The sequence below is a fragment of the Sciurus vulgaris genome, assembly GCF_902686455.1.
Source record: "Sciurus vulgaris genome assembly, chromosome: 11".
In the NCBI taxonomy this organism is placed as follows: Eukaryota; Metazoa; Chordata; class Mammalia; order Rodentia; family Sciuridae; genus Sciurus; species Sciurus vulgaris.
In genome coordinates this window covers 63848515-63874562 of record NC_136472.1, presented here as the reverse complement: position 1 = coordinate 63874562, position 26048 = coordinate 63848515, and the positions used below count along the sequence as shown (strand labels likewise).

General features: G+C 49.5%; 1 protein-coding gene across 2 annotated transcripts in view; it reads right to left on the bottom strand.

Moving 5' to 3' along the window:
• Positions 1–9624: 9624 nt before the first annotated feature.
• LMO1 (LIM domain only 1) overlaps positions 9625–26048 on the bottom strand; it is a 40134-nt gene continuing 23710 nt past the window's right edge. For both annotated transcript variants that reach the window (XM_079103610.1, XM_079103609.1), the window contains 3 exons: positions 14612–14825; positions 11534–11659; positions 9625–10035 (listed from right to left, as the gene is read on the bottom strand). In XM_079103610.1, coding sequence (XP_078959736.1) covers positions 9930–10035; positions 11534–11659; positions 14612–14825 — 446 coding nt within the window. In that variant the 3' untranslated portion in view covers positions 9625–9929. The remainder of the gene's footprint in view (positions 10036–11533; positions 11660–14611; positions 14826–26048) is intronic.

Below are 26048 nucleotides of genomic sequence, written 5' to 3'. Positions count from 1 at the left end.
AGTTAGTCAGAAGGGATAAAGGAGGACATTTCATACTGCTTAAGGGAACCATAAATCGGAAAGACATAACAATAGTAAATATTTATGCCCCAAACAATGGTGCATCCCTGTACATCAAACAAATCCTTCTCAATTTCAGGAAGACAGAAAACTTCTCCTCCAGTCATAGAATACTAGTCTTTAGTCTGATTAGGGTAACTTGAATACCTTCTACCCCTCCACCAATAGTAGGTTCCAGGCATCCTTTTTAGACAGATCTGCAGAATACAGGTGCAGAGTCACCCAAATGTCCACCAGAGGGTGTCTCAGGGAGATGCTCCCTTGTTCTGAGATGTACATGACTATGCTCTGGTTCTGCCTCTCACTAGGTATGGATGCCTACATCCTCCTGAATTTGCCTAACAGAAATTCACCACTGCTACAAACCTGATTCTTATCAGAGGAATTCATAATCCTAGTTACCTGCTTTTTATTTCTCTTCAGTAATTATCAGATGGAATTATTGTGCTAAATATTTGCCTCATTTATGACCAAGTTTTTATTGCAGTTGGACACCTCATTAACAAAAAATGCCACCATCTGGGCCACTTGGAAATACTGGCATCATTCTCAATTCATTCCTCAATGAGCCCAAATTGCCCTGGTATTGGGGGGCTGAAGAGATGGCCACAGTTCCTTTCATCTCATAAGAAATTATTTGCCCAATATAAATAGCTTTCCTTTAGCCATTTTGTTCTCTGTGATTGAAAATGCCTTAGAAGCAGAGAGTGGATAGAAGTTCGTGAGAAGAGAAGAGATCTGGAAGGTTGTGTTTTCTGAAAAGGAAAAAGTGGATCTAGGAGGCACTGGTTAGATGGGAGCATTTGACCTTTGTAGCCCCAAAAGTGTTTTTCAACGTACATGAAAACAAAAAAGTCTGACCGGAGCTTATGAAGAGGAAGTTGTGCAAAACTCATTTTTCACATGAACAATAGAAGTTGCAGGTATCCTCACCCCTGCTGTCTGCCCTGTCCCCACCCCTGGCATCTGCTCCCTCTGATTTGCCCTTTATGTCACCCCAGAGTGATGTCTCAAAAAGTTCAGATCTGATCTTGTCCTTGTTCCACTTACAAAGCTTTGACATTTTCCTGTTGCCTTGAGGATAAAGGCTCATCTCCCTAGCCTGGCACAAGAGCCCCTGCCAGCAGCCTTGCAACCGTCCTCCAAGGCCTCTGTGTTGTGTGTTGCAGGCACACCACGCCTGGACCAACTTCCAACCAAGCCCACTCTTCCCACTTCTGTGTCTTTACCCACTGCTGGATGTGCTCATCTTCCTATGTTTGAAGTGTTTCAAATATTCCTTCTTCAGAAACTTTCCCTTCTCCTGGGCTTTGAGTCCCCATCTATCCTTCTTTCTGAACCTCTCTTCAGAGCTCCAACATGACACTGACCACATTGAGTTATGATTTTTAAACAGGCTAGCTCCTGACTCTCCTCCTCTCTGTGATATTTCTTGAGGGCAGGGGTCTTTGTTTCATCTGTCTTTTGCATCTCCTTTGCCTCACACTACATTAGACACTCAACATACATTGGATAGATAGGAGGATGGAAGGTGGGATGAAAGGAAGGATGGATAAATAAATAGAATTAAATCATCCACACTTTTTTTTTGCCTCATTCACTAAACTGTTCAGAGCTGCTTTTCCACTTTACAGGTAAGAAAATGAAATAGGCTGTACTGTAGGTAGATGGTGCACAGGAGAGAACAGAAGTCAGTTCTACTTCTTCTTAGGACATGGAATCTGCTCTGTTGTACCTTAGGCATAGACCATTAATATAAGCAGTACATAGTGGGAGTGGATGGATAGGAATTTTTTGGGGAGAATTATGATGAGATGATGGCTCATATGGCAGAAAATATCTGAGAAGAGGCAGATATGAAGCTGCTTCTTCCACAAAGAGTAGCTAGAAATATGAAGGAAGGCCTCTGAGGTAGGGGATGGTGGTAGTCTGTAATCTGGCTGTTGATACAGAAGAGGGGATGTTGTGAAGTATTATGTGTTTAGAGTTGAAGTGGGGGGCCAAGGGGGCTGGTCATCACACCGAGTGGATCAGGAGCCTGGAACCTCTATCTATTTGAGACTCTGGAACTGGTGCACTTTCCTCTGCATGGAGTTCTTATCCTTTCCCAGACACTTCCTTACAAGTATCAGAAGGCAAAGCTTGAAGGCATACAGGACTGGTGGAGTGTAGGAAGGGGCTGCTGTGTTGAGGGTCACCAGAGACAAAAACAGTGGTAGAAGGTTGAGTCTGATCCTTGCTTGGCCCAGATCTTACACTAGGGAGGCTTTGATGTCTCCAAAAGAGCCAATCATGCTGATTTTTCCTCATATTTTCCCTCCAAAAGCCTCAGTTATGAGCTACACATTGATGTTCATAATCTGCTGATGAGCCTCGGAAGAAGGTATGAAGGGTCAGCTCACACCAATTGTCCCTTGGAAGGGGAGTAATGGGAAATGTGGGAGGGGGAGGGGCCTTGAGGACTATGTAGCCAGCCCAGTCCTCAATGAAATCAGAGAGAGCAGAGCCAGATGGAGTCCAAAGCCTAGGTTAGAGTCCCTAAGTTGAAGAAAAAAAATTGTTATGAACCTAATTTAAATATAGACTTGAATTAAGAATGTACAGTCTGATTTTTTTTTTTAGATTTGAGTTTTCTACTTTTCTGATCCCAGGCAGGGAACAGAGGCGGAAAAGACAAATGTCCCAATAAGAGACTGTCAGCCTCATTTTCTGCAGTCAGAAGCGCCTGGGCAGGGGCCTCCCTTTGTAGACTTGGGCTGCTCTGGTGGTAGTGAGCTCCTGTTTTCTAGGGAAAGGGCACCCCGTAATCCCAGGAGGTGCTTTCCACCACCCCTTTCATTCTGAGCATTATTAGCTCATGAGCCAAAAGGCTCCGTTCAAGAAACTTCAGGACCATGGAGAGCTCCAGGAGGCCCAGCAACCCTTATTGGTTCCCCCTCAACCCAGCAAGTTCAAATATTGGACGTGGGAGGAGTAGTTTGGCAGCTGAAAGACCCCAGAGGCTCTCCTGCCTGCCCCAGTTCAGATCTTCTGTCTCAGCACCTCTTCATCTGACCTGCCAGCCTGAGCCATCCTGCAAATCTCCTGCAGCCTCAGTCATCCTGATTTCACGGGGTGTCTACCCAGAGGGGGAAGAGTCTCTTGCTGCCTGAGAAAGTTCTGTGGGCAGCCACTGCCTAAGGTTGGGCTGGGTGCAGGGTAAGAGCAAGGTCCCTGGACCCTGAGAAGGGAAGTGTTTAGTAATTAGCCTTAATGAGGAGGGAAGGGTAGCCCATTTCATTGTAAGGAAATGGGATTTTTAAATCATTTCAAGGGCTGCATCAGCTCTAAATGGCCTGTATTGGGGCTCACAGGGGCTGGTAATTAGCTGTCTTGTCTCTAATCAAAGCAGAGGGCAAAGAAGGGGGTCATTTAATGAACACAAGGATTAGCTTCCAAATAGGCCTTAAATAAGAAGCCAGGTGGGGGTGGGCAAAGGACAGACTAGGGCCAGCTGAGCCCTAGGCAGAGGGGCAGTCAGTTCAAGGGAACTTAGAGAAAGAGTTCACATTCTCCTGAGTCCCATGGAACTAGAGACCACCCCAACTCTACTTTGTGCAAATTCTGCCTCTCTCCTTCACTACAAGAGAGATGCTAGGAGTGGAGGGTAGTGCAGTGACCCCAGACCAGAAATGAGGGGCCTACTGTCACCTTGAGTTGAATTTGAAAACCCACAGCTCTCCATGAAAGCCCAGGTGAAGCAGGGCAGGAACATTCAAGGGGGCAGACAACACACCCTTCCTTCCAGGGGACACCTACTGCAGCATGTCATTGATATGGACAGGAGCAGACAGGAGCCAGGACATCTCAGCCTGTGAGGCACAGCTAAAAGAAACCCAGCAGCTTCAATCCACTTCTGGACCCCAGAAACCAGGAAGGTTCAATAAGAACCTAGAGGCTGAGCTTCAACTCAGAACTCCTCCCCTATCAGAACAAACCATCCAAGCTGACAGAGGCAAGGGTGGTCCTGCCAGTTCTCAATGTCCTGTGGCCCTCTGGGCATTGCAAATTCCTGCTTTTATAGCAAATTGTCTTTTTCCCTGGAAAGCTAGTCATGCAGAGTCTGCAGAGAAACCTGCTTTCTGGATACATCTTCTGTGGAGGTCAGTAATTCCAAGTGCTCAGAACAATCACACTAGAATCCTCAGGAGAATCCCCAGAAACCATAGATCTAGCCAATGTGTCCCTAGTTGGTGGCATTATGGGGCAGGAAGACTGGTGATGGCAGCCAAGAACCCAAACCTAATTTCTTGGCATTTAAGGAATAATATTTCTTATTAACCTGTAAAACAAAGGGAGAGAAGCCCTGAGCAGGTGTCAGGAATGAGTGGAGCATCCTCTTCTCCACCCACTGTGTGCTCAAGCAGGATCCTAGACTGGAATGCAAGGCACAGAATGCAGGAGGAAGAACCCTGGACCAGGAGACTAGGTCCCCAATCTGACTGCCTCCAGTGTGGCCCTGACCTTTACTTCCTCTCTGGGCCTCAATTTCCCCAAAGTGAGTCAGTCCATTTGTTTCATCCCTGTCCACTCTAAATAGTCTTCCCTCCAGTCACTCCCTACCTGCAGCAGTCTTTACCTTGTTATTATCTACCTGTTTATTGTCTTGCTCTCCCACTAGACTATAAACCACCAAGGCCCTGTATGCCTTGCTCACTGGTGTTTTCACTCCTCAGCACCCAGCACCATGCCTGCCATGTGGCAGGCACCTGATTCCTCTGGTGACTGACTGATGAACTGGCTTCCAACTTAATGATGCTGCAGCATTGGGACCCACCTCACTGACAAACTTCCAGCCCAGAGATTGGGCACACTGCCTGCACTACTTCTCCTATCCCACACAAACCAGGCTTGGTAACATGCTCAAGACATGCAACGAGGGACAGAAATGTCCCAGGATCCTCCCCACCCAAGAACCAACCTCTCAGTGGGGTGTGGGTTGTAGAAGGAAACAAGGGTTTCCTTCTGATAGCTTCATTAGGAGTAAAATCTACTTCTGGATTCCCAGATCCTTCTACTGTCTGGGGCTGCCTCAGGAGGTAGTTTCACTTGCAAGTTAACTGCATGAAATTCGAAGTTCAAATCCAGATTCTGTTACTAATACAGTGCTTTGAACCTCAGTTTTTTCAAATGTTATTCTGGGCTGGAATTCCCCCATGGCTCTGGGGTCCAGTGTTTCTCTGCAGAGAGCATGCAGGTGCCATGTGCAGCCTGCAGTGGTGAGGCCAGAGGTTGCTATGGTAAGTCAGGCCTCCTGCCGGAGGGACCCAGGGGCAGTCTTGGAAGTGGGGCCAGGATCAGACCAGCAGGTCTAATGCTGCTTGTGTCATGGGAATAGCCCCAGTAGCAGCTACATGTCTGGGGCCCACCATGAATCAGCTATGGTTCTGAGCACTGTCCATGTGCAAATCCCAACCCAAGTGTCATGAGCAGGAATTTTGGAACCCCTAAAGAGCCCAAACTTTCCTTTCAAAGGCCACAAGCTCTGCAAAGCCCAGGGTAAGTGGGACAGCTGGAGATCAGGATGTTTGTCCTGAGCCCAGAACACATGAAAGAGAATCAGGGTCTGGACAGCAGCCACTGGGAGCCTCAGGTAGGTGTGCAGCCTGGAGTCTGGAGAAACAAAGACACTCATGTTTTGGAGAACACCAGCAGCATTAAAGGTTTCCACCAGTTCTCATGAAGGAGACAGATGGTGTCCAGAATCAAAAATTTTGGGGAGAGTTCAAACTATTTGAATGCAAGTCTATCCCCAACTACTCCGTTGGAAGTGAGTTTTAAAGATCAATTTCTTTCTCCTGAGCTGAGAGTTTCCACCTCCCTGAGCCTATCAAGGTATGGCCCAACCCCTCCTTCTCCTCACCTCTTTTGGTATCCCTGAAGACTGCTCTGAACAGCAGCTGTCTTCCTCCTTCCTAGGTCTGCCTCTGAATCCCTGGAGGGAGGGTCATAAGGGTCTAACCTAGTTACAAGGAGCTCCATCAAGTGATGTCCCATCTCTAAGGAGATGCTGGTAGCAAAAGTTTTTACAGGGAGAAATAAGTTTGATGTAAAACATTATTTGATGAATGGGAGAGTTTGTCAGTGTTGGAGATACTTGTGTTCTGAAAGTTTGACATGGTGGCAGCATCAGAGATGCTATTAAGTTCTGGTAGAATAGGCTGGCACCCCTACTTCACTTGGTACCCCAGTTGGGTGTTGTTGAGGATTACTCAGTGCCAGATCTAAGTACCCTGTCCATGAATGATCTCTGACAGCATTAAGGGAGAGGGCAATTGTCTTTGTAGAGATGAGATCTCCCAGGCAGGAATGACATGAGGATTCTGCCTAGAGCCTCTGCTTATCTCATGATGTAGGGCAATATTTCTGGGACCAGGCCCAGGAGGAGACAGGATTCATGTGAGGTTTCATCATGGGCTCTAAAGTAATATCAAATTGGAATTGATAGCCAAACTCAGAAACACAAAGGGAGAATGTTTTCTCTCATATGTGGAAGCTCCAGTAAAATAAAGGATAGGGGGAGGGAAGGATAAGTTTACATAAAGCACCAATCAAATACGAAGTAACAGATGAATGAAAGGAAGCCTAGTAGAGGAAAGGAAGGAGAAGGGGAGGGTGGGAGGAGGGAGGGGAAAGAGGGAGGGGAAAGGTGTCATCCTGAACTGAAATAGATTCCCATGCATGACTGAGTTTGTTGGGATGAACTCAACTACTATATGTAACCATTAAGTTCTAATAAAAAAATGGAATTGAACTTCTTTCCAAACAAGGACTATGTGGTCCAGCTTTAGACCAAGGATTGAGGACACAGAAGGTACCATTTTCCATGGGGCCCAGGTGCCCTGTTATGGTATATCTCTGATACCAGGCCGCCAAGGATGGTAGGGAGAGGAGATGGGGTCCCATGTGCTATTTGTGTGAAAGAGGGACTATGTGTACAGCTGCAGTGCAATGCCTGTCCATATCCCCACCACCCATGTACAGCTTCTCATAGTTCACACTCAGTTCTTCCTCTCTCTTCCCCCTAATCATCCATGGCAGGATGTTGTCCCAAAGAGAACCAGTCCAGGACAATTAATGCTCTAAACTTAACCAAATTTCCCTTAGCAGTGTCTGGGGATGAGGATCAGGCTTTTTCCAGGTTACCCTTAAAGGCCTTTCTGGGTACATAATCTCCAGACTCCAGTAGCTATTGCAGCCCTGCCATGGTTGAACCTGCTACAGAGTATGGTCTCTTCTCTCCCCCATCCCCTGCCTTCCTATTAGTTTCAGACCTGTTGATGCAAGGCTTATGTGGCTTCTTCTTCAAAGCATCTGTGGACTGATCTAGAACTTTCTGGTGAGGAGTTTCCCAGTCAGGACTTCACGATGTCCAGGATGGTGACCTCAGCTCATGTAAGGGCAACACTGCACAGTGTAGATCTGGGCCATGTGGCTGGACTAGGAAGCAGATCATCCCCATTTCCTGTGTGAGGGTGGAGAAACTGCAACAACTGGGTCCATGATGCTGGGCTTGGCATGTTCCATGTCATCATGTTGAGCAGTTAAAAGCTCCCCAACGGGGTCTGAGATGGGCAAAGTGGGGCTAGGGTCTTCTTAGAAGACCAGCTCTGTTCCTGGGGGCTTTCAAACCCTGCCTGCCTGATTTTGAGTCTATCTCATTGTGAGTGAATTAATTGTTGTGCAACCTGGAGTGGTGAGACAAGTTAATTACATAATTACTGCAAAATGACATGTTATTTCATGGCTGCAATATGGTAACTCTGTTGGAAACAATTGTAATTGCCCAGAAACTGCATTCGAGTGGCTCCGTTATCTCTCCATAACCATGTAATTAACTTGTGTTACAACTTTATCTGCAGCAAACTCTTAAGTAAGAAGTTAGGGCCTTGCGGTAAGCATGGCCATCCTAGACCTGAGGGCCCAGGAATGGTCTGGCACTGGGCGTTTTACTATAATCCAGGGAAATAATTTGTTCTTCCAACTAGAGCAAGAAAACACTTCATTGTGGACTCCAGTCCTCCATGTCTCTACTCAAACTCATTCACAATCTCACATCACCACATATGGTAATTCTCTAGTCCCACAGCCACATCAAACTCATGTCACATAAAAACACCCACTGTGGCCAGATTGGCTCCTTGCCTCTCTTCTCTTGCACATACATGGGTGCAGATCCTTCACAGAAGGTGGATGCTCCCAAAGTTAAGAACTTCTACCCCAAGACCCTTGGCCCTAGACATTCCTTCCCAACTGGCCACAGAATCATAGCTTTCCAAGCACCCATGAGAGCCAAGCTACCCTCCCATTTCAAAGTGGAAGAGCAGGCTTGGGAGCAGAGTGCTGTGAGGGTGCAGCCCAGCCCAACCAGTTCCCTGCCCAGGAGCAGGCAGAGCTTTAAGCCACAGTCTGGCTGTATTAACCCTGAGCTTTGGGCTGTGGTCAGGCTGAAAAAGAGAGCATGTGATCTGACAGTGAGTGGGGAGCCCATCTATATGGTTTTCCCTGTCCAGGCACTAGAAATTTTCTTTTTAATACTTCCCAGTGATATGTTACCTTTTCAGTTCTAGGCTCTGTGCTTGGCCCCATGGTGGTGTCCCTGCTGTCCAGGGTTAGCCCAGCTCAGCCAGGAAGGTGGAAAACACCCTGGTGTCTGCCTTTCTGTTGCAGGTCTGGCTGTCTTCTGGCCTGGGCTGAGTGCCTGCTGGCTGGCCTGTCTCTCCTGCCTTGCTGGCACCTGTGTCTGACCTGTGTCCTTTGGCTTGTCTGTGTCTGACTCTCTAGAGTCATTGCAAGTGGTCTGTGTCTGCTGGACAGAACTGGTCTGTCCCAGGTCTCCCTATAGTGTTCTGTCCTTACCATGATGTGTTTTGTTTTCCTGGCTTTCTCCATCTCTGGTTTTTGCTTTCCAGTCCCACAGCAAGCTCCTCAGAGGTGAGGACTGTGTCCCATCTATGATTTAGCCTGTGTCTGATTTTCTCTGTCAGCCCACTCAGAATGGGGTTGACAGAGTAGGTCAAGGTTTCTGACTGACTGTCTCCAGTCAGCATGGGTCAAGTTGGAGGGAAACAGGAGTCTCACTCACCCAGAAGAGCAAAAAGTAAGACCCAGGTCAGGCTCAAGTCAATAAACACTGTCTGCTATCCTGAAAGAGAAGAGGGGTTTTAGGAAGTCCTGTCTGGAAGGTCCTACTGTGGAGCAAATCAGAGCTAGGTCTCCATATGGGATGTCTCTCTGGGGCCTCAGTGGGGGATAGACCACAGGAACACAGGGTCATCTTGCCCTTCTTCTTAGGGGCCTACTTAGACCCAGGGTGTATACTTTTTCATCAGAGGGTTCTTCACAGTTCTTGCCTGTGGCTGGGGGTGGGGGACTGATTTATTTCTTCCACCTAAGGCCAACCCCCTTGCTGGGCAAGAGCACATGCTGGAGGGTACACTCCCTGCTCCATGGCCTACCCAAGGGGGAGAGGAGGGGAATCCAGGTTTGTGTCAGTCATGTGAACAACGCAGAGTAACATCCCCGGAAACATTCATAAGTTTAATCCACGCCAGTAATAAAATTGCATTACATTTCTCATAAAATAAATGTTCCCATTTATATACAGAAGACAGACTGTACAGGCCCAGCCCCAGCCCCAGAAGGGGTCACACACAGACAGGTGGCAGCAGCGGAGGAAGTGCCACCCTCCCATTGAGGATGGAGAAGTTCTATGTCGGCAGGACAGTGGCTGGCCAGCCCCTGCTGGCAGAGTGGCTCGATGGCCGGCCTGCCAGGCGGGTGGCAGACAGGCAGACAGACAGATGGGCCTGGAGGCCAGGCGCCGGGCGTTACTGAACCTGGGATTCAAAGGTGCCATTGAGCTGCCCCTCCTCATAGTCCATCTGACACAAGATCATGTTGTTCTTCAGGAAGAATTTGTCTCCCACGCAAAATCTAGAAAATCCAAGCAAGAGAGAGAAGCCATGGGAGGGATCCTGGTGAGTGGCAGGACCCAGCCTGGCCCAGGAGGCCGGGCATGTGGGAGGTGGGGTCCTAGAATATGTTTGCTCCTTGAACTTTGCATAGGGCATTGCAAAAATCCCACAGCAGGTTTGATTAATTACTGTTAGCCAGGTCCTACAGTCTGGGATGCAGGACAGACGGACAAGTCAAGTGGGGACCACAGGTCTCCTACCATCAGGTCTCCTATGTATCGGGGCAAAGAGAGGGGAAAGATACAGAATTTATCCCAGTTCCAGAGAGGGGGAGAGAGAGCCCAAAGAAAGAAAAACACAGAGAAGAGAGAGGTGGAGAGATGGAGATAGGAAAGGACGGGGGCAGATAAAATAGTTGATTTTTCTATCTTCCTGTTGCCCCTCCCCACCTTAGGAGGATGACTTAGTTGAGGGCATGCTTCCTCTAAATAGAATCTGTAGGTGCCTGGAGCATCCTTCTAGGACATTCTCTGTTCCATCATTTCTTTTCCTACCAAGGGAGGCCATGTTTTGAATCCCTAGTCCTTTAGAAGTACTGGGGGATCCCAGCACTTAACTCAAAGATGTCCCCAGGGTGGGTGAGGTCTTTATTGAGCCCCAGGGTCACAGGCCCAGTCCCAGCAGATCCCAGTCAAACCACCAGGTGGCGATATAACTTCACCAACTCCTCCTAGTGGTGGGTCCAGCCAGAGCCTCTAGTCCAGAAGAGTTCCCTGCAGGTCCCTATGGGCCTCACCCTCTGGGAATACTTGATGAGTTCTACCTGACCTGGGGCTTCCTGAGAAGAGGGCCTGCTTTCTGGTGCTAGGCCCCTGTCAGGGGTGAAGGGTTCCTGCTCCTTAAGTACCCAGGGATTCCCAAGGGATGGGGCACTGAGTAAGGCCCAAAAGATCACTAAAGCAGCAGGGCTGGAACCAGATCCACAGGAGTGGGATCAGGAATGAGTGGACAGTCCCTGAAGGTCTAGATTGTACATATCCTAGCATATAGTTACACATAAGAATATAGTATGTGCATACCCTTATATATGAACATTTAAAACACATTCACAGGCATACTCACCTATGTACACATAGCACACACACACTCCTTGCACATGGGCATTAAAAAAACACATGTACACATGCATGTTAATTACACGTACATAACCCAATGTACATGGACATAGACATGCATAGTATGTATGTACAGTAAACTCATGCATACATTTGCACAGAAATGTGCCACATGTGCACACCTAGTATTGGGGTATGCACATATGACCTCAAAGCTTCAAAACTTAGGCATACATAAAACACACACACACATGTGTGTTCACGACAACATGCATACTAAGCCATACAACATGCACAGAACCCACATTTGCATGCCTACCTCTACAACAATCCCGGCCCACCCAGCAGGCCTCAGCCTCAGGTCTGGGAGTGTGTTGGGTCAGCTACAGGTCCAGCACTCACCTCTGGTTGCAGAGCTGGCAGGCAAAGCAGTCCAGGTGATACACATTGTCCCGGGCCCGCATTACCATTTCGAAGGCTGGGATCAACTTGCTACAAGCGGCACAGTTTCCTGTGGTGCCGAACAGCCTGCCAAAGGAAGAGCACAGAGGACTCAGGAGCCTGCCTGGGAGCTGGGGGATAGGGAAACTGCTTCCACCAGAGCCACTCCCAGCCTGGGGGCACAGCTTGCCTGGGATAGGGGGTAAAAGAACTTATATCATCATCTAGATCTTGCCAAGAGATCAGGCTTCAGGGAATTGGCATCCTCCCCCTGCCCCAGGGAGGCTGTGTAGGGGGATGGAGATTGGCTGATACTACCCATCCCAAGACGTCTCCCAGGTTTCCACTAGGGTCCATCGAGCACCTTGGGCCAGCAGGAGAACGTTAGGTTGGTCTCTAAGCAAAGGCTCCAGACTCACACAAGCCTGAGTTTAAGAGGCAATCTGCCCATCAAGGGTGTGTGTCCTTAGGCAAGTCACTGAGTCCTTCTGAGCTTCTCTGAGCCTTGTTTACCTCAACTGTCAAACTAAGACCAAAATACACTCCTCCTGGGGTTGTTATAAACTCTTAGTCACAACTCATTTGGCAAACACCTGGTGGGGTTTCCATGGGTCAGGTACCACTCTAAGAGCTCACAAAGATGACCTCATTTGATCCTGACAGCAAACTTGCAAGGTGGATACTTGTATTAACCTCCACTTTCAAGATAAGAAAAATGAGCCGGTGCAGTGGTACATGCTTATAGTCTCAGCAGCTGGGAAAGCAGCCTGTGAGGCAGGTGAATCACAAGTTCAAAGTCAGCCTCAGCAACTTAAGCAATTTAGCAAGACCCTGTCTCAAAATAAAAAATTAAAAAGGCTGGGGATGTTACTCAGTGATTAAGTGCCCCTGGATTTAATTCCTGGTACCAAAAAAATAAAATAAAATAACTAAAAAAAAAAAAAAAAGGATAAGGAAGCAGCAGCAAAAGCAGCCCTAGGGGAATAAACAACTTGCCAAGGTCACATTGTCTGGTTCTGGGGCGAGTGAGGTTCTCTATGCCACTGCATAATGCAGCCTCCCCACCTTTAAAATTATAGTGCTTGATTAAATCCTTTTCCTGTGGTGAACTCATTGTGTTACTTGCCCAGGTCTCCCTTTTCCTCTTTGAACCTCAGTTTATACTTCTGTAAATCAGGGATGCTGAACCAGATGATTCCTTCCAAAGATGCATCTCGAACAGAACTGATGCTCAGAAGAAGTTCCAAGGGCATGTGGCACAATGGCCTCTTCAAGGCTGGCACCTCTCCTCAACTGCTGGCTGCAGAGCTCTAGAGAGAGGAACCTCACTTCCTCCCCAGGCAGGCCAGTCCCTGGCTGGATGCTCCAATGGTCTGAGCCAACCAAGCTCCTTGCTTCTCTTCTGCATACAGGCAGAGCAAGCCCCAGGTGAGGCAAGGGGGCTGAAAAGCAAGCAGGAGGCCCCTCTAATCCCCGATTTGTCCAGCTCAAGCTCAGCGCCTGCAGACGAGCTTGGCTCCATTATTCATCAGCTTGAGCTGCCTGGTGGCTCAGATAAAGGCAGACAAAGGCTGGGTCACGGCATTTTCCTGCCAACAGGGGCCTTTCCTGCCACCAACCCAAAGAGCAGTTGCTGCAGAGGAGCAGGCCCTGGACAGCCATACCTTTGGCTGAGCAGCTCAAGAAAGTCACACCCCTACTCTGGCCCACTGGCCTACCTGGCCCCCAAAGTCATTCCATGTCGTTCTAGAGTACAGGAAGAAAATCCTTCAGCCCCTAGTAGCTGTCAGTGCCAAGAATGTCATAGGTTCCTTGGCTCTCCTGACAAGCCCATCATGCTCCTTGGTCCTTCCTCTAAAAGTTCTTCAGATGGCCTTCCACCTCTCCCTGACACGATAGGTTCAGCTGCTCTAGACTTGAAGGCCCTTTCTAGGTCCCCAAGGGGTGAGTCCCAGGAGCATCCTTTATCCCTCCTCCTGTCCTCAGCCTCTTCACTCTAGCCCAGCCAAGAGCCCTAAGCCACAGATCCTGTTTCATTGCATCGCCTTTTTAAACTCCTGCAAAAGGCAGGAGTTAGAAGAAAAAGCACAGACAAGGAAGTAGGGGAGCTTCCACTGATAACCCCACCCTGTTCCAACTTGCCCTGACTTTAGTAGAGGGAGCCCCGCAGACCTTGTCCCAACCTGTTAATTAATGCCATGGGCCTTCCTTCCCTACGAGGCCCGGCCACCATCCAGCAGCTTGTGACAGAGCCAAATGCAGGTGCTGGGTCTCTGCCAAGGCCCCTGTTTTGTGGCCTCCTTCCAGCCTTGCTGATGTCATAAATGGCCTGAGGGAGGGTTAATTGGGGGATGCAGCTCTAGGGCCTGAGATCCAGATTTGGGGAGCGGGTGTTAGAGCTCTGAGGAATGCAAGGCAGGGGATTCTTTTCACCACTTCACAGGGAGATACACTGAACCCCCATCACCCCAGAAGGTGAGAAGCCAAAGGTTCAGAGCTGGTTCAAACCCAGGTCTTTAAGCTCCAGCATTAGCAGTTCTTGTCCTAGGGTATGCAAGGCTACCTGCCAGGCTCTAAGGCAGATGGGATACCTAACCCCAAGCACCACCTGGGAAGGGAGGGAGTTGGGCTCTGGGAGAGAGATGGGCAGGAGACTCCATCAGAAAGGAAGGCCCAGGCAAGCCTGAGCTTCCCCACCTGCTCCTTAAAAACCCCTCTGAGGTGTCCCCTCCCAGATTCCAAGAAGAGGTGTGTCAGAAACACCTGGCAAGGGCTGGAGCCAGGTTGGTGTCCTTGGGAAGTTGCTACAAATGCCTGCCTGGACCAAGCTGGTCCCTGAGTCCAAGGAGTCAAAGATAGGCATACTCTTAGGGGGCTCCTTGGGCATCTAGGGGATGCAGGGGGTAGGGGTGAGAGAGTAAAGAATGGGCTGTGCACATGGGGTGCTACAGCCAGAGCAGGGGGCAGGTCATGCTGGCCTGGAAAGATGGGCTTTCTGAGCAGGACGGGGCTGGGGAGGCTGGGACAGCGGGCGCCTACCTCAGGTAGTCACGTCGGCACAGGATGAGATTGGCCTTGGTGTAGAGGGTGGAGCCCACCTCGCCCAGGCGGCAGTCACAGCAGGCACACTTGAGGCAATCTTCGTGCCAGTACTTGTCCAGTGCCTTCAGCAGGTAGCGGTCCTTGATCTTACGGTTACAGCCTGCACAGCCCTTCTGCTTCCCTTTGGGCTGGACGGAGAGCATCGGCACACCTGTGGATTGACCAAAAAAAAAAAAAAAAAAAAAAAACAGATGGACACAGGACTGGCTTGTGGGTCTGGGTCTCGGGACACATTCCTCTTCTGGGAATGGGGAGTTTGCTCTTCTATCTGCTGCTTCTGCTAGACCTGGGGCTCCCAGGAGCCCTTACTTTCTACTTTCTCTGTAGTAACTGCCTCTTCTGGTTCTGGGTCCTACCCTAGGAGCAGCATGGCCTGGCCTGCTCCCTGGCCCTGTGAAGAGGCTGTGAGCAGCAATGGCACACCCCAAGTCTGCTCCATTCCGGGGCACACAACCCCCATTCTGGCCTCACTGAGCCACTCCTCCTCTTCCTGGCCACTGTCCCCCATGCAATGTGATCCAAATAGGCTGGAAGCCCTCCTCACACAGCCACCACCTCATGAATTTTCAGCCACAGGCCTAAGAAAAGAGTCTTCCAGGATTCTCAGATCTTTCTTGCTGACTCATCCATGCAATGGACAATGTGAAATTAACCATTCCAACATAGTCAGGCTAAGCCTGTTGGTCCACAAGTACAGAACTGTGTAAGTATCAGGAAGAAGGTGAGTGTTATTAAAATGCTTCCCAAACAGCTCATGTGTTAGGCAATGCAGCAATGTTCAGATGTGAAAAGATTGGATTGTGAGAGCTGTAACCTCATCAGTGGATCAATCTACTTGGTGGATTAATAATTTGAATAGGTGGCAACTATAGGCAGATGGGGCATGGTTGGAATAAGTTGGTCACTGGAGGCATGTCCTTGGGGATTATATCTTGTCCCTAGCTCCTCTCTTACTGTCTGCTTCCTAGCTACCATGAACTGAGCACTTTCCTCCACCATACCCTTCCACCATGATGTTCTGCCTCATCTTGGCCTCAGAGCAATGGAGTTGGTCAACCATGGACTGAACCTCTGAAACTGTGAGTTCAAAATAAACTTCCTCCTCTGAGTTGCTTTTGTCAGGTATTTTGATCACAGCAATGACAAAAAGTTGACTAACATGAGAGACTCCTGGGACACTCCTCAGGAATGCTTCAGTCAGAATCAAATATCTATCTGCCCTGGCCTGAGAGGGAGGTTCGGAGTCTCTGGATCCTTGAAGGCAGGGAGGGAAATGTAGGGGTTCTCAGGAACCTGGCCTATGACTTTGCAGGGCCAGATGCCTGTGAGAAGTGACTGAGAATTGACCCCTCCTGAAAGCAGGGATCGGGTAGAGGCAGGTTCCTTCCCAGACCAAGGCACAGCTGAATGGAGGAGTTGAAAGAACTGCCTCTGCCTGTCTCCCCACCTTTCCAAGGCCTGAAGTCTACCCTCCTACTGGCCTCATCCTTTCCAAAGAACCACTGCTTTCTTCAGGGCAAGAGTCCAGCTCCTAACCCATGGTTATCACTCCGATTCCTGACCCCAAATTTGCCCCCACCTGGGGTCAAGCTGCTAGGCCAATTCCCTTTTTTTCCTTTCCCTCTTCAGGTATGGCTTTCCTCAGGCTTCAGGGGACAGTCAGCCACCAAGGGGTCTCAGTCTCAGCATCCACAGATGTCAATTAGAAGGGCCCTCAGTTTTTCCAGTCAAATGCTCTTATTCCACACAAGGGAAAACTGAGGCCCAGATGGTTAGAGGGCCATCAAGCTGGCCCTGACCTTATTTCCCTTTCTTATATTCTTTCTTAGCCCAGCCGTATCCTCAGACATCTGTAGGAGAAGGGTTTGGCTCCTGGGCTAGAAGCAGCCTTCTCTGCAGGGAGGGAGCCAGGCCTGCTGCAGGAGCAGCGAGCAGGTGAGGGCAGGGAGGAGGCACCACAGGCTTCTCTCTCCTCCCTTCTCTAGTGCCCCCAGGGCCCATCTATTAGCTGGGAAGTTTGCTGCTTAATTTCCTTAATGCAACTCTAAAGGTTAATTGGTCTGAGAGAGTGATGGGGCTCAGGATGATGCTGTCCTCAGTCCTGCCTATATCTCCTCTGGTAGGACCCAGTCTATCCCTGTCACAGAGCTCTTGAGGAGCCCATAGAGCAAGTCCCCTAAGAGCTGAGGGTTCTGTGAGGCTCCTGGGCCTTGCCTATAGGGATAGATAAGGTATAGGAAAATAAGGGAGAGGTTAAAATAGCAGGATTTAGGGAAGGCCTAGGGCTCCAAGAGTGAGACTCTTGTCCCTAGCTTAGAGAGGGAGAACCCAGCCAGCACAGCTCTGCGTATAAATACTAACTCTAATATCTATCTTAAGCACCTATAAGACTGATGTCCTCCTTGTTCACCTGGGCTTGCAGCAGGTCTGGCTCCCTCCCTGCATTGGAACCCCTTCCAGGGTTCTTTATTTGTGTGATTATTGGCAGGTGGGTGTCTGTATTCACACTCAGGGAATACCCTAGCCCACTGAAGTGTACCGCCAAATGAAGGGGGCCGGTGGAGACCCAAACACTAGAATAATCTCTCCCACTCCCTCTTCTCTCTGGGCAGACTGGCCTTGCAAGGTCAGGCTCCAGCATGCCTGGCTGCAGAGCCAGCAGGGTCAGCTGTCATCCCAATACCAGTGGGACATGGCATCTAGAGGAGCACATGGAATTCCTGAGGAGCATCACATAAGCTGCCCTTGGTTCCTTCTCTCCTGGCCTGTGCCTAGGCAGGCCTGCCACATACAGGTTATCTATTAAGTGTGGGCACTCCTCCTGCGGTGTGCTGAACTCTGATTTCCAAGGCACTGCAGAAATCTAATAGAAGCTGTGTGGCTTCTTTCAAAGTGTCCCATGTGCACCATGAAGTTAAACACCAAGGCCAGAGCAACTAGAGACCCTTGAGATTTATCTGCTTGGAAAGGCCTGAGGTCCTGGGAGAAGCTGGCCCCAGAGTATATCCTTGGATGGACCTGGACTGGACTCCTTATCTGCAGCTTCTGGTCAGGCAGTCCCGAGCAGGTGTCTGGTCTTCCTGGGCCTTAGTTCCCTTGCTTTCTCAGTAAGGAAAACGGAAATAATCCTGTTTCCCACTGAGGATGGAAGAGCTCTGGGAGTCACACAAGACAAGGGAGTCTTCCTTCTGTCCTTAGGGGACACCACATGGTGACTGCCCCACTGAACTGCCTACCTGCCCCAGGAAGGTTAAAAAATCTTTGGCGGGGGGCATCTTCAGTCTCTGGCTCCCCAAATGGAGGGGGATGCTCCCCAGAGGGTCCAGGCTCTCACTCCCTGCCCTGCTTCCCCAGCCCCCCACCCAGCGGGCCAGCCTGCCCCCTGCAGACCCCTCTTCCCTCCCTCCCTCCCTGCCTGGCTCTGGAAGCTGAGCCTCAGGCCATGCACTTTCCATTAAGGAGATAGCATCCCTTTGCTGAAGTCCATTTGGGATCCATTTTAGTGTTATCTAAAAATCAAATCTACATGGTAATCCTTTTAATGTACTCCTGACTTCAGAAAAAAACAGCTTTGCGCTCCTTCAGGAAAGGTTTTAAAGCATTACCCAGTAATTACTACTCACCCATGAAAACACCGATATTTTTACAATGGATGATGTTGTGCCGACACACACGCCTGGGCACACACTCAGGCGCACACATCACGTTCAGCAAAATAACCAGTTCACTGGGCCCGTGTGTCACCCCTGAATTTCAGGGTATAGGGGAACAACATTTAAGGGGAGACAGGCCAAACTCCAACCCCTACTTCTACCAGGGTGGGGTGGTGGCAGGGCAGCTGGAGGGAGGCAGTTGGGCTTTAGGGACAGCCTCCTGGTCTGACTCATCAGCTGCCAGACACTTACCCTCAGTCTGGGACAAAGCCAGACAGCCTGGGTGATGGGGAGGGACTGCCAGAGGTCATTCTGCCTCACCTGCATTCTTGCTCCAGTCAGGAGAGAAGACCTCTTTACATGGACTTCCAGAGCTTCCCGCCAGGGCAGACCCCAGGCCTTGGCAACACCTACCCACTTAGCACAGCCCAGGCTGCCCCTTAGGCCCAGCATGTGGACTTTTTCAGTGGCCAAGCCTGTGGGCTCCCAGGCCCAGTGTTACCTCCAGCTTGGCCAGTGGCATTAGTTGCTGTGGCCTACCTCCACTGCCCACCAGTGAGCTCCTCCAAGGCCAGTCTTCCACCAGAGTGTCTACTTCTCCCAGCTCCAGGTCACTCCAGGCCATGTTCTGTGGCTCCCCTGCCAGGGACCACTGTGGCCAGGACTAGTGACTCCACTGGGCATCTGGGGACCCTCCCACATGCGAGTGTGTCCTGCTTGGCACTGCTGGACTGACTCCTGGCAGAATCCTGGAATGCTATCCTTTCCATCCCACAAATGGATCTTGTTTGCTTCTGTCCCAGGGTCTGCATTTGCCACTGCTCTAGGAAGAAATGGCTTTGCCCTGCCCATGACCTCCCTTCCCCAAAGGTCAGAGTAACAAGGACCCAGGCTAAAAGCTGAGACCTTGAGAGAGTGGTGGCCTGGAGCAGACCCATTTGCCTTTCTGGGAAATGGAGCCATACAGTCTCTTTCCACATAGACTGTGGAGAGGCAAGAAGTCGTCCCCACCCTGACACCACAGCACAGAGGTTGACACCAGCACCTGCCCCCCACTCTGCCTAGGTGCCATTCCTGCTTGACTTTTTATTCCTGCTTTTTTATCATGACAATTTCAAACTTCCAGAAAAGTTGCAAGAATAGTAGAAAGAATTCCTGTGTGCCCTTCACCCGAATCCCTACACGTGAAACTTTCATCACTTTTGCTTTATCTTCCTCTTTCTTTCTACCTCAATTTTTCTCCCAAGTCATCTGAGAAGCTCTGTATCCCTAATACTTCAGGTGTGTGAATATTCTGCATAACCACAATACAATAATCAAACCCAGGAAATTACCATCCAAGTAATATTCCTATCTAACTATAAACCTTATTCTGATTTTAACAATTCTCCCAATAACATTTTTTTGGTACTGGGGATTGAACCCAGGGGTGCTCTACCACTGAGCTACACTCCTAACCCTTTTTATTTATTTAGAGAGAGGGTCTTGCTAAGTTGCCGAGGCTGGCCTTGAGTTTGTGATCCTCCTGTCTCAGACTCCTGAGTAGCTAGGATTACTGTTGTGCACCACCATGCCTGGCCCAATAGTATCTTTTATGGCAAAGTTTTGGGTCATACATTGTATTCAGTTGTCTACTTAAATATGGAAGAATTTCTATGCCTTACCTTCAATCAGGCACTTTTGAACCATACAGGTCAGTTATTTTATGAAATATTCCTCAATTTGAGTCTGATACTTTTGCCTGGATGACCTTAATTAACCACGTGCTTCAGTCTCCTTTTTGGTAAAATGGGTAGAAGAGTAGTGACAGAGTGACCATGAGTTATAAAGGAGTTAATATGTGTGACATCCTTAGGACTAACCAAACCTGGCAGTAAAGTTAGCCCACTTAGCACTCAGGGAGGACAACCCCAGTCACAGCTCCACCTAAGGTCTCTAAAATAGTGAGGGGTATTTATTTTGCAGAGTGATAAACTGATCTGAATGTGCCACAGTGGTTGAAGTCACACAGGCACTGGTTAGAATCAGGCACCACCCAAAGGCCAGTCCAGTGGTCAGTGCAAGTGTGTGCAGGAGGTCAGCCCCCTACGTTCAGCAGTCTGCTCTAGTGATCACTCAGGTGGGAAGGGGTGACTGTGGCAGCTCAGAGGGCAACTCAGGAGGTCCCTATGGTGCTCTGGAGAGGCCCTTGAGGACACAGGCAGGTACAGCCTTAGTATTGCTTATAATCCCTCCTGTACCTCAGTCCTGGTTCCATACCAGTGCCCAGATCTCCTTGGCCTTGAACAAGGAGACTCAGCTGCAAGCCCTGCCCAGAGCTCCCTGCAGTTCTGGGGCTCCCCTTCCTCACCACAAGCAATGCCGCCTACCCCTAGGACAGGGGGGAGCCTGGGCTGGGTAATCTGCAGGGAAATAATGCTGACTGAGTACCCACCACTGTTCAGCTTCCAAGGGCCTTGCTCACAGCTGCCTTATGAAATAGGTATCATGATTATTCCCATTTTAACAAGGAGGCATGAGAGGTCCCCAACTGGTCACAGTTAGTAGAAGATGGCTAGGATTTGAACCCTGGCAGTATGTCTCCCGGGCCCAGTCACTTGACTCATCTGCTAGGTGGCAAGGCTGTATGCTGATGTGCTTAGAGACTCAAACAGGAGACTTATGGAGATTAGGAGACACAGGAAAGAATGCAGTTGTGGATCATAGAGCCACAGGACACATGCACAGAGCACACAAACACCCATGTATGTGTGATCACACAGGTACAAAAGGACCACACAAGGAAGAACTGTATCTTTCATCTCACTATAGTTTTATTCCAGTGCCCAGCCCAGTGCTGACCTATACTTGACGTTCAGTAAGTTGCACAAAAATATACACCCATGCATTCTAAGCATGCATGTGCATGGGTGTGTACATGTATGCATGTGGTTGTGTTCATGTAAATATATCCCTAGGCATGGATGCACACACCTGCATGGGCTGTCACGGGGATGTTTACTGTCTTTTAAGACTACAGTTCCAAAAAGTGGAGCACAGCTCAAAATCAAGCTCTGATTTGAACAAACCCCCAAGAGGCCTGGAAATAGAAGACCATGAACCCCTTGGGTTCACCCAGGTGGATCCACATAGAGCCTCAGAGACTGTCCAGAATCAGCTGCAAGGGGTGGAGATAATAGGCTTGAGAGGTTTGGGTGCCTGCCACCTGCAAGGTGGCAAGGTCCTCTGCCTGCCCAGGGCACACCTAGACCTGCAACTGCAGAGCAGGCTACCAACAGGGCCTGCCAGCAGCCCCTCCCAGGCATCAATCCCCTTTAATAAGGAAATTTGAAAGTGTAATCTAATTCTGCAGAATCTCTTTAAATCTCGTTTTCTCAGAAGTAACTTCATTTCGCACGGACACATCCAGCCTTGTGAGAAGGCCTCCATTTCACACCAGTTTTATCTCCACAATTTCTCGTCTCGCTGCACTCCTATCCCAGGGTCTTGCCATGCGTCAGGCGAGGCCTGAACTAATAGCATTTCCTACTCATTTGGAATCAAAAGCCAACGAGAACAACTGTTGAAACGCGTGGCCACAGCCACCTCACACACGCTTATTACTGCCTCCTCTGCACACCCATTCACAGGCCGGCGTTTACTAGGTCAGATGAGGGAGGGAATTGGGGGTTCCATGGCCTTCAGCTCACCACTGGGGTGGGGAAAGTCTGGGAGGCTGGATTTGGCTCACAGGATGGTGGTCTGCTCAGTGGAGGGACTGGCACCTTTGACTCTGGTGCTGCTCTTCAGGGGAGTCTGAAGAGGCAGGTAGTGTACACTTAAGAACCACGGGCCCTGCAGACACATGACCTCAGCTTGAATTCTGGCCTGTCACTTCCTAACTTTGCCTCAATTTACTCACCTACAAATGAGAACAACCTACTCTGAAAGGTTATTTTGAAGATTAAATAAGTGCAGAATAGTTATAATAGTGTTTGACACAGAAGCTTAAAACAATTAGCTAAATATATATATATATATATAATCTTATGGCCCAAAAGTCCTATTCCTAGGTATATGCCCAACAGAAATGAGAGAAGCTTATGTTCACTAAAACAGATGCACAAGAATATTCATAGTTTTTTGTCATAATAGCTCCAAACTGAAGATAATATGAATGTCCAGCCATAGCAAAACAGATAATAAATTATGGTATATTAATGAAATAGAATACTATGTGGCAATGAAAAAGAATAGATTATTAACCCACACTTCCCGGATGGATCAGGCAGCATAGAGTTGAATGAAAGAAACCAGATACAAGAGGTACATACTATATCGTTCCATTTATATGTACTTGTCAAACAGGCAGGACTGATCTGATATTAGAATAATGCTTACTTGAAGGGAAGGGGAATGCATTATCAGCTGAGAGGAGGCATGAGGAAACCCACTGTTTAAGTGGGTGTACTCATGTGCAAAAACTCATTAAACCGAACGTTTGAGACTTGTTTTTTTAATGCATGTAATACTTCAATTATAAATAGTACTAAGATGAAGACCCTCTCAGACAGAACTCTGGATACTTATTCATAAAACCCACCATCTACTCAGAAGTTCCTAGGTCAGCTTCTGGGCTCAGTTATTTTCTGTAAATCCTCATATGAACTCTGAGGCACTAGGTGATTACCCCCATTTTACAGAGGAGAAAACAGAGGCTTAGAAAGGTTGGGGCCCTCATCCAAGGTCACGCAGCTCAAAGGCTGCAGGGTGAGAGTGGAATCTTGGGCCTCAAGCTGCAGTTCTCATTCAAGTATGCCCCCTGCCTCCTCACACAGTGAGTGTGAAGGGGAGGCAGAGTCTGGTTCTCCAGTGCAGCCTTGATGCTGGAAGATGCTGAGGGTGGGGGTAGAGCATGCTTAGAGCAGCGCTGAGCTACGATCAGGCAGGATGGCTGTTCATGCAGAGCACTATCTCCCTGTTCTGCAGGCAGGAGGGCCACAGGTTGTCTCTGCTCACCTGCTGGTCCTTCAAAAAGTTGTGGCTGCTGTGAGACCTTTAAAGGGTTTCTGGGTGTGGCCAGCAAGGTGACAAAGAGATGGAAACTAAGAGGACTTGGGGTTGGAAAAGCAGCAGGAAGGTCATGTAGAAAGCAGAGCCAAGATGTTTGCACTGCAGTCTTGAGAGGGACAGAGGAGCCTTGAGATGACACGCGATGCTTGGGAAGAGACCCAGCTATCAGAGGGGTGGGGAGCTACCAGACCCAGAGCTGCAATAGGGGAGGGGGCCTTAACCAACAGCCATGACCTTGTGTATGAATGAGGGGAGACAGGGAGCCCAGAGGGTCCTGGAGGGGGCCTGGCACAGAGGAAGATGGTTAAAGAAGTACAGAAATTCTCACCTTCTCTAAAGTGCAAAGTTTCTCCTGCTCTCCCCAGTCCACTGCAGGGGGGGCGGCCTAAGGGGAGGTCTGCCCAGTCCCATCCCTGGCATCTGCAGCCACCGTCCTCACATTCAACTGGATGATAATAAACAGCATCACCCCTTGCTGAGTGCTACTATGTGCCAGGAGCTTTACACTTGTTAACGCAGCTCTTCATGACCCTGAGGTTGGAGAAATGATGCAGCTTGCCCAGGGGAGGCCTGGGAGTGTCTAAGCAGGGCCAGAAGTACATGCTGCTGGCCAGGAGGTGCCCTGTGCCCTTCCTGCTCCATCCTACAACCAGAGGCAGCACTGTCATCTTTTTCCTAAGCAATGGGAAAATGAATTTACACTTGGACCAGTTTGGACTCTGCCAAAACAAGGCAACACCCCTTACAGGGATACCTCATGGCCTGGTAGGTTGCCTGGTCCCAGAGGCTGGACAGGCCTCAGGTTGAACAGATGGGAACCCCTGGAGGGGCCACTTCTTGTGAAGGAACAGGAAACAGGAGGTATTTTTGCAGTGTGTTTTGGTGGAGGCAAACCTGTCCTTAGCAATGTTGCACCTAAAGTCTGCACCTGCCATGACCTTGGAGTATACTGAGATGAAGGGGCTGAGGTATTCCTACTCATGACTCACAGGCCTTGTGGAAGGAAGCTGAGCCCAGCATAACCCAGTGTGGACTGTCTTAGCCTTGTTATGGTTCGTTTGTGAGGTGTCCCCCAAAAGCTCACATGTGAGACAATGCAAGAAGGTTCAGAGAAGAAATGATTGGGTTACGAGAGCTTTAACCTAATCAGTGAATTGGTCACCTGATGGGATTAGTCCAGTGGTAACTTAAGGCAGGTGGGGTGTGGCTGGAGGAGGTGGGGCATTGGGGGTGTGGCTTTTGGGGGTATTCATTTGTATCTGGCAAGTGGAGATCTCTCTTTGCTTTCTGATCATCATGTGAGCTGCTTCCCTCTGACACACTCTTCTACCATGATCTCTTGCCTCACCTCGAGCCCCAAGGAAGGGAGTCTGTAGTCTATGGACTGAGACCTCTGAAACTGTGAGCCCCCAAATAAACTATTTCTCCCCTAAAATTGTTCTGGTCAGATCTTTGAGTTGCAGCAGCAAAAGAGCTGACTAAAACATTCCTCTTGGGCTGCTATAACAGAGTACTATAGACTGGGGTACTTACAAGCAACAGAAACTTAGATCTTACTTTCCAGAGGTCAGGAATCCCATAATCAAGGCACTGACAGACTCCGAGTGCTGAGGGCCTGCTTCCTGGTTCACAGGCAGCTGTCGTCTCACATGACAGAGGGATGAGGGAGCTCTCTGGGGTCCCACTTATAAGGACACTGATTCCATTCATGAGGCTCCATCCTCTGACCTAATCGCCTCCCCAGGGCCCCACCTCCTGATATCACCATGGAGATTAGGCTTCAACATATGGAATTTGGGGGACATAAACATTCAGACTGTAGTGGGGACCCAGCTGAGAACTTGCAGGAAGGCCCAGAGGACAGGCTGAGCGAGGGTCTGGAGCAGGTTCACCTGGGATCACACGGGAAGCTGCACGTGCTCCCTTGGAACGAGGCTCAGGTTCCCTGCATAGTCATCAGCGGCGGGAGGCAGACGTCTCTTCCAGTTTTTTGGGTGTGCCTACAGCCTCAGATGTATCCCAAAAGCAACACTTCCAAATAGGATTCCTGACTTCCTCCCTTAACCCTGGCCTCCGTGCCCTCACCCCTGGCCTCCCTTCTTGGTACCCACACCATCGTCCGCCCAGAGGCTCCTGCAGAAACTCGGCGTCATCCTCGCCCTCTCCCCCGCCACCTTCCGCACCCGTCCCACCTTCTTTCCATTTCCAGAGCCACCGTCACCTTTCACCACCCTATCAGCAGAGCCCCCAGCAGCCTCCTGGAGTCAGTGCCCACAACTCCTTCCTCATTAGTGTCCCCAAGCCAGTCTTCACTCATCAGTGGGAGAAGTCCCTCCGAACACTCAGGGAAGGTCGCTGCTCAGCACGGAACCCTTCCACAGCTTCCAGGGCTTGAGCATAGCACCCCTGCTCTTCATCTAGCCTACAAAGCCCCGCCTCCCCCGTCACACCGAACTCCAGCCTCGCTCTGGATCTCCTTCCCGCCTCAGTCTTCAAACACGCACACATCTTCCTCACTTCTTCAGGGGTCGGCAACTCCTCCTCCTGGAGCTTCGGCCTAAATGTCTCCTCAAGAGAGGCCTTTTTTACCTCTTTTCCTCAAATGACCTGCTCCTCCCACCTCATCCCCTCCACCCCTGGTCATTTCCTTCAGAGTTTTTAATCACAAA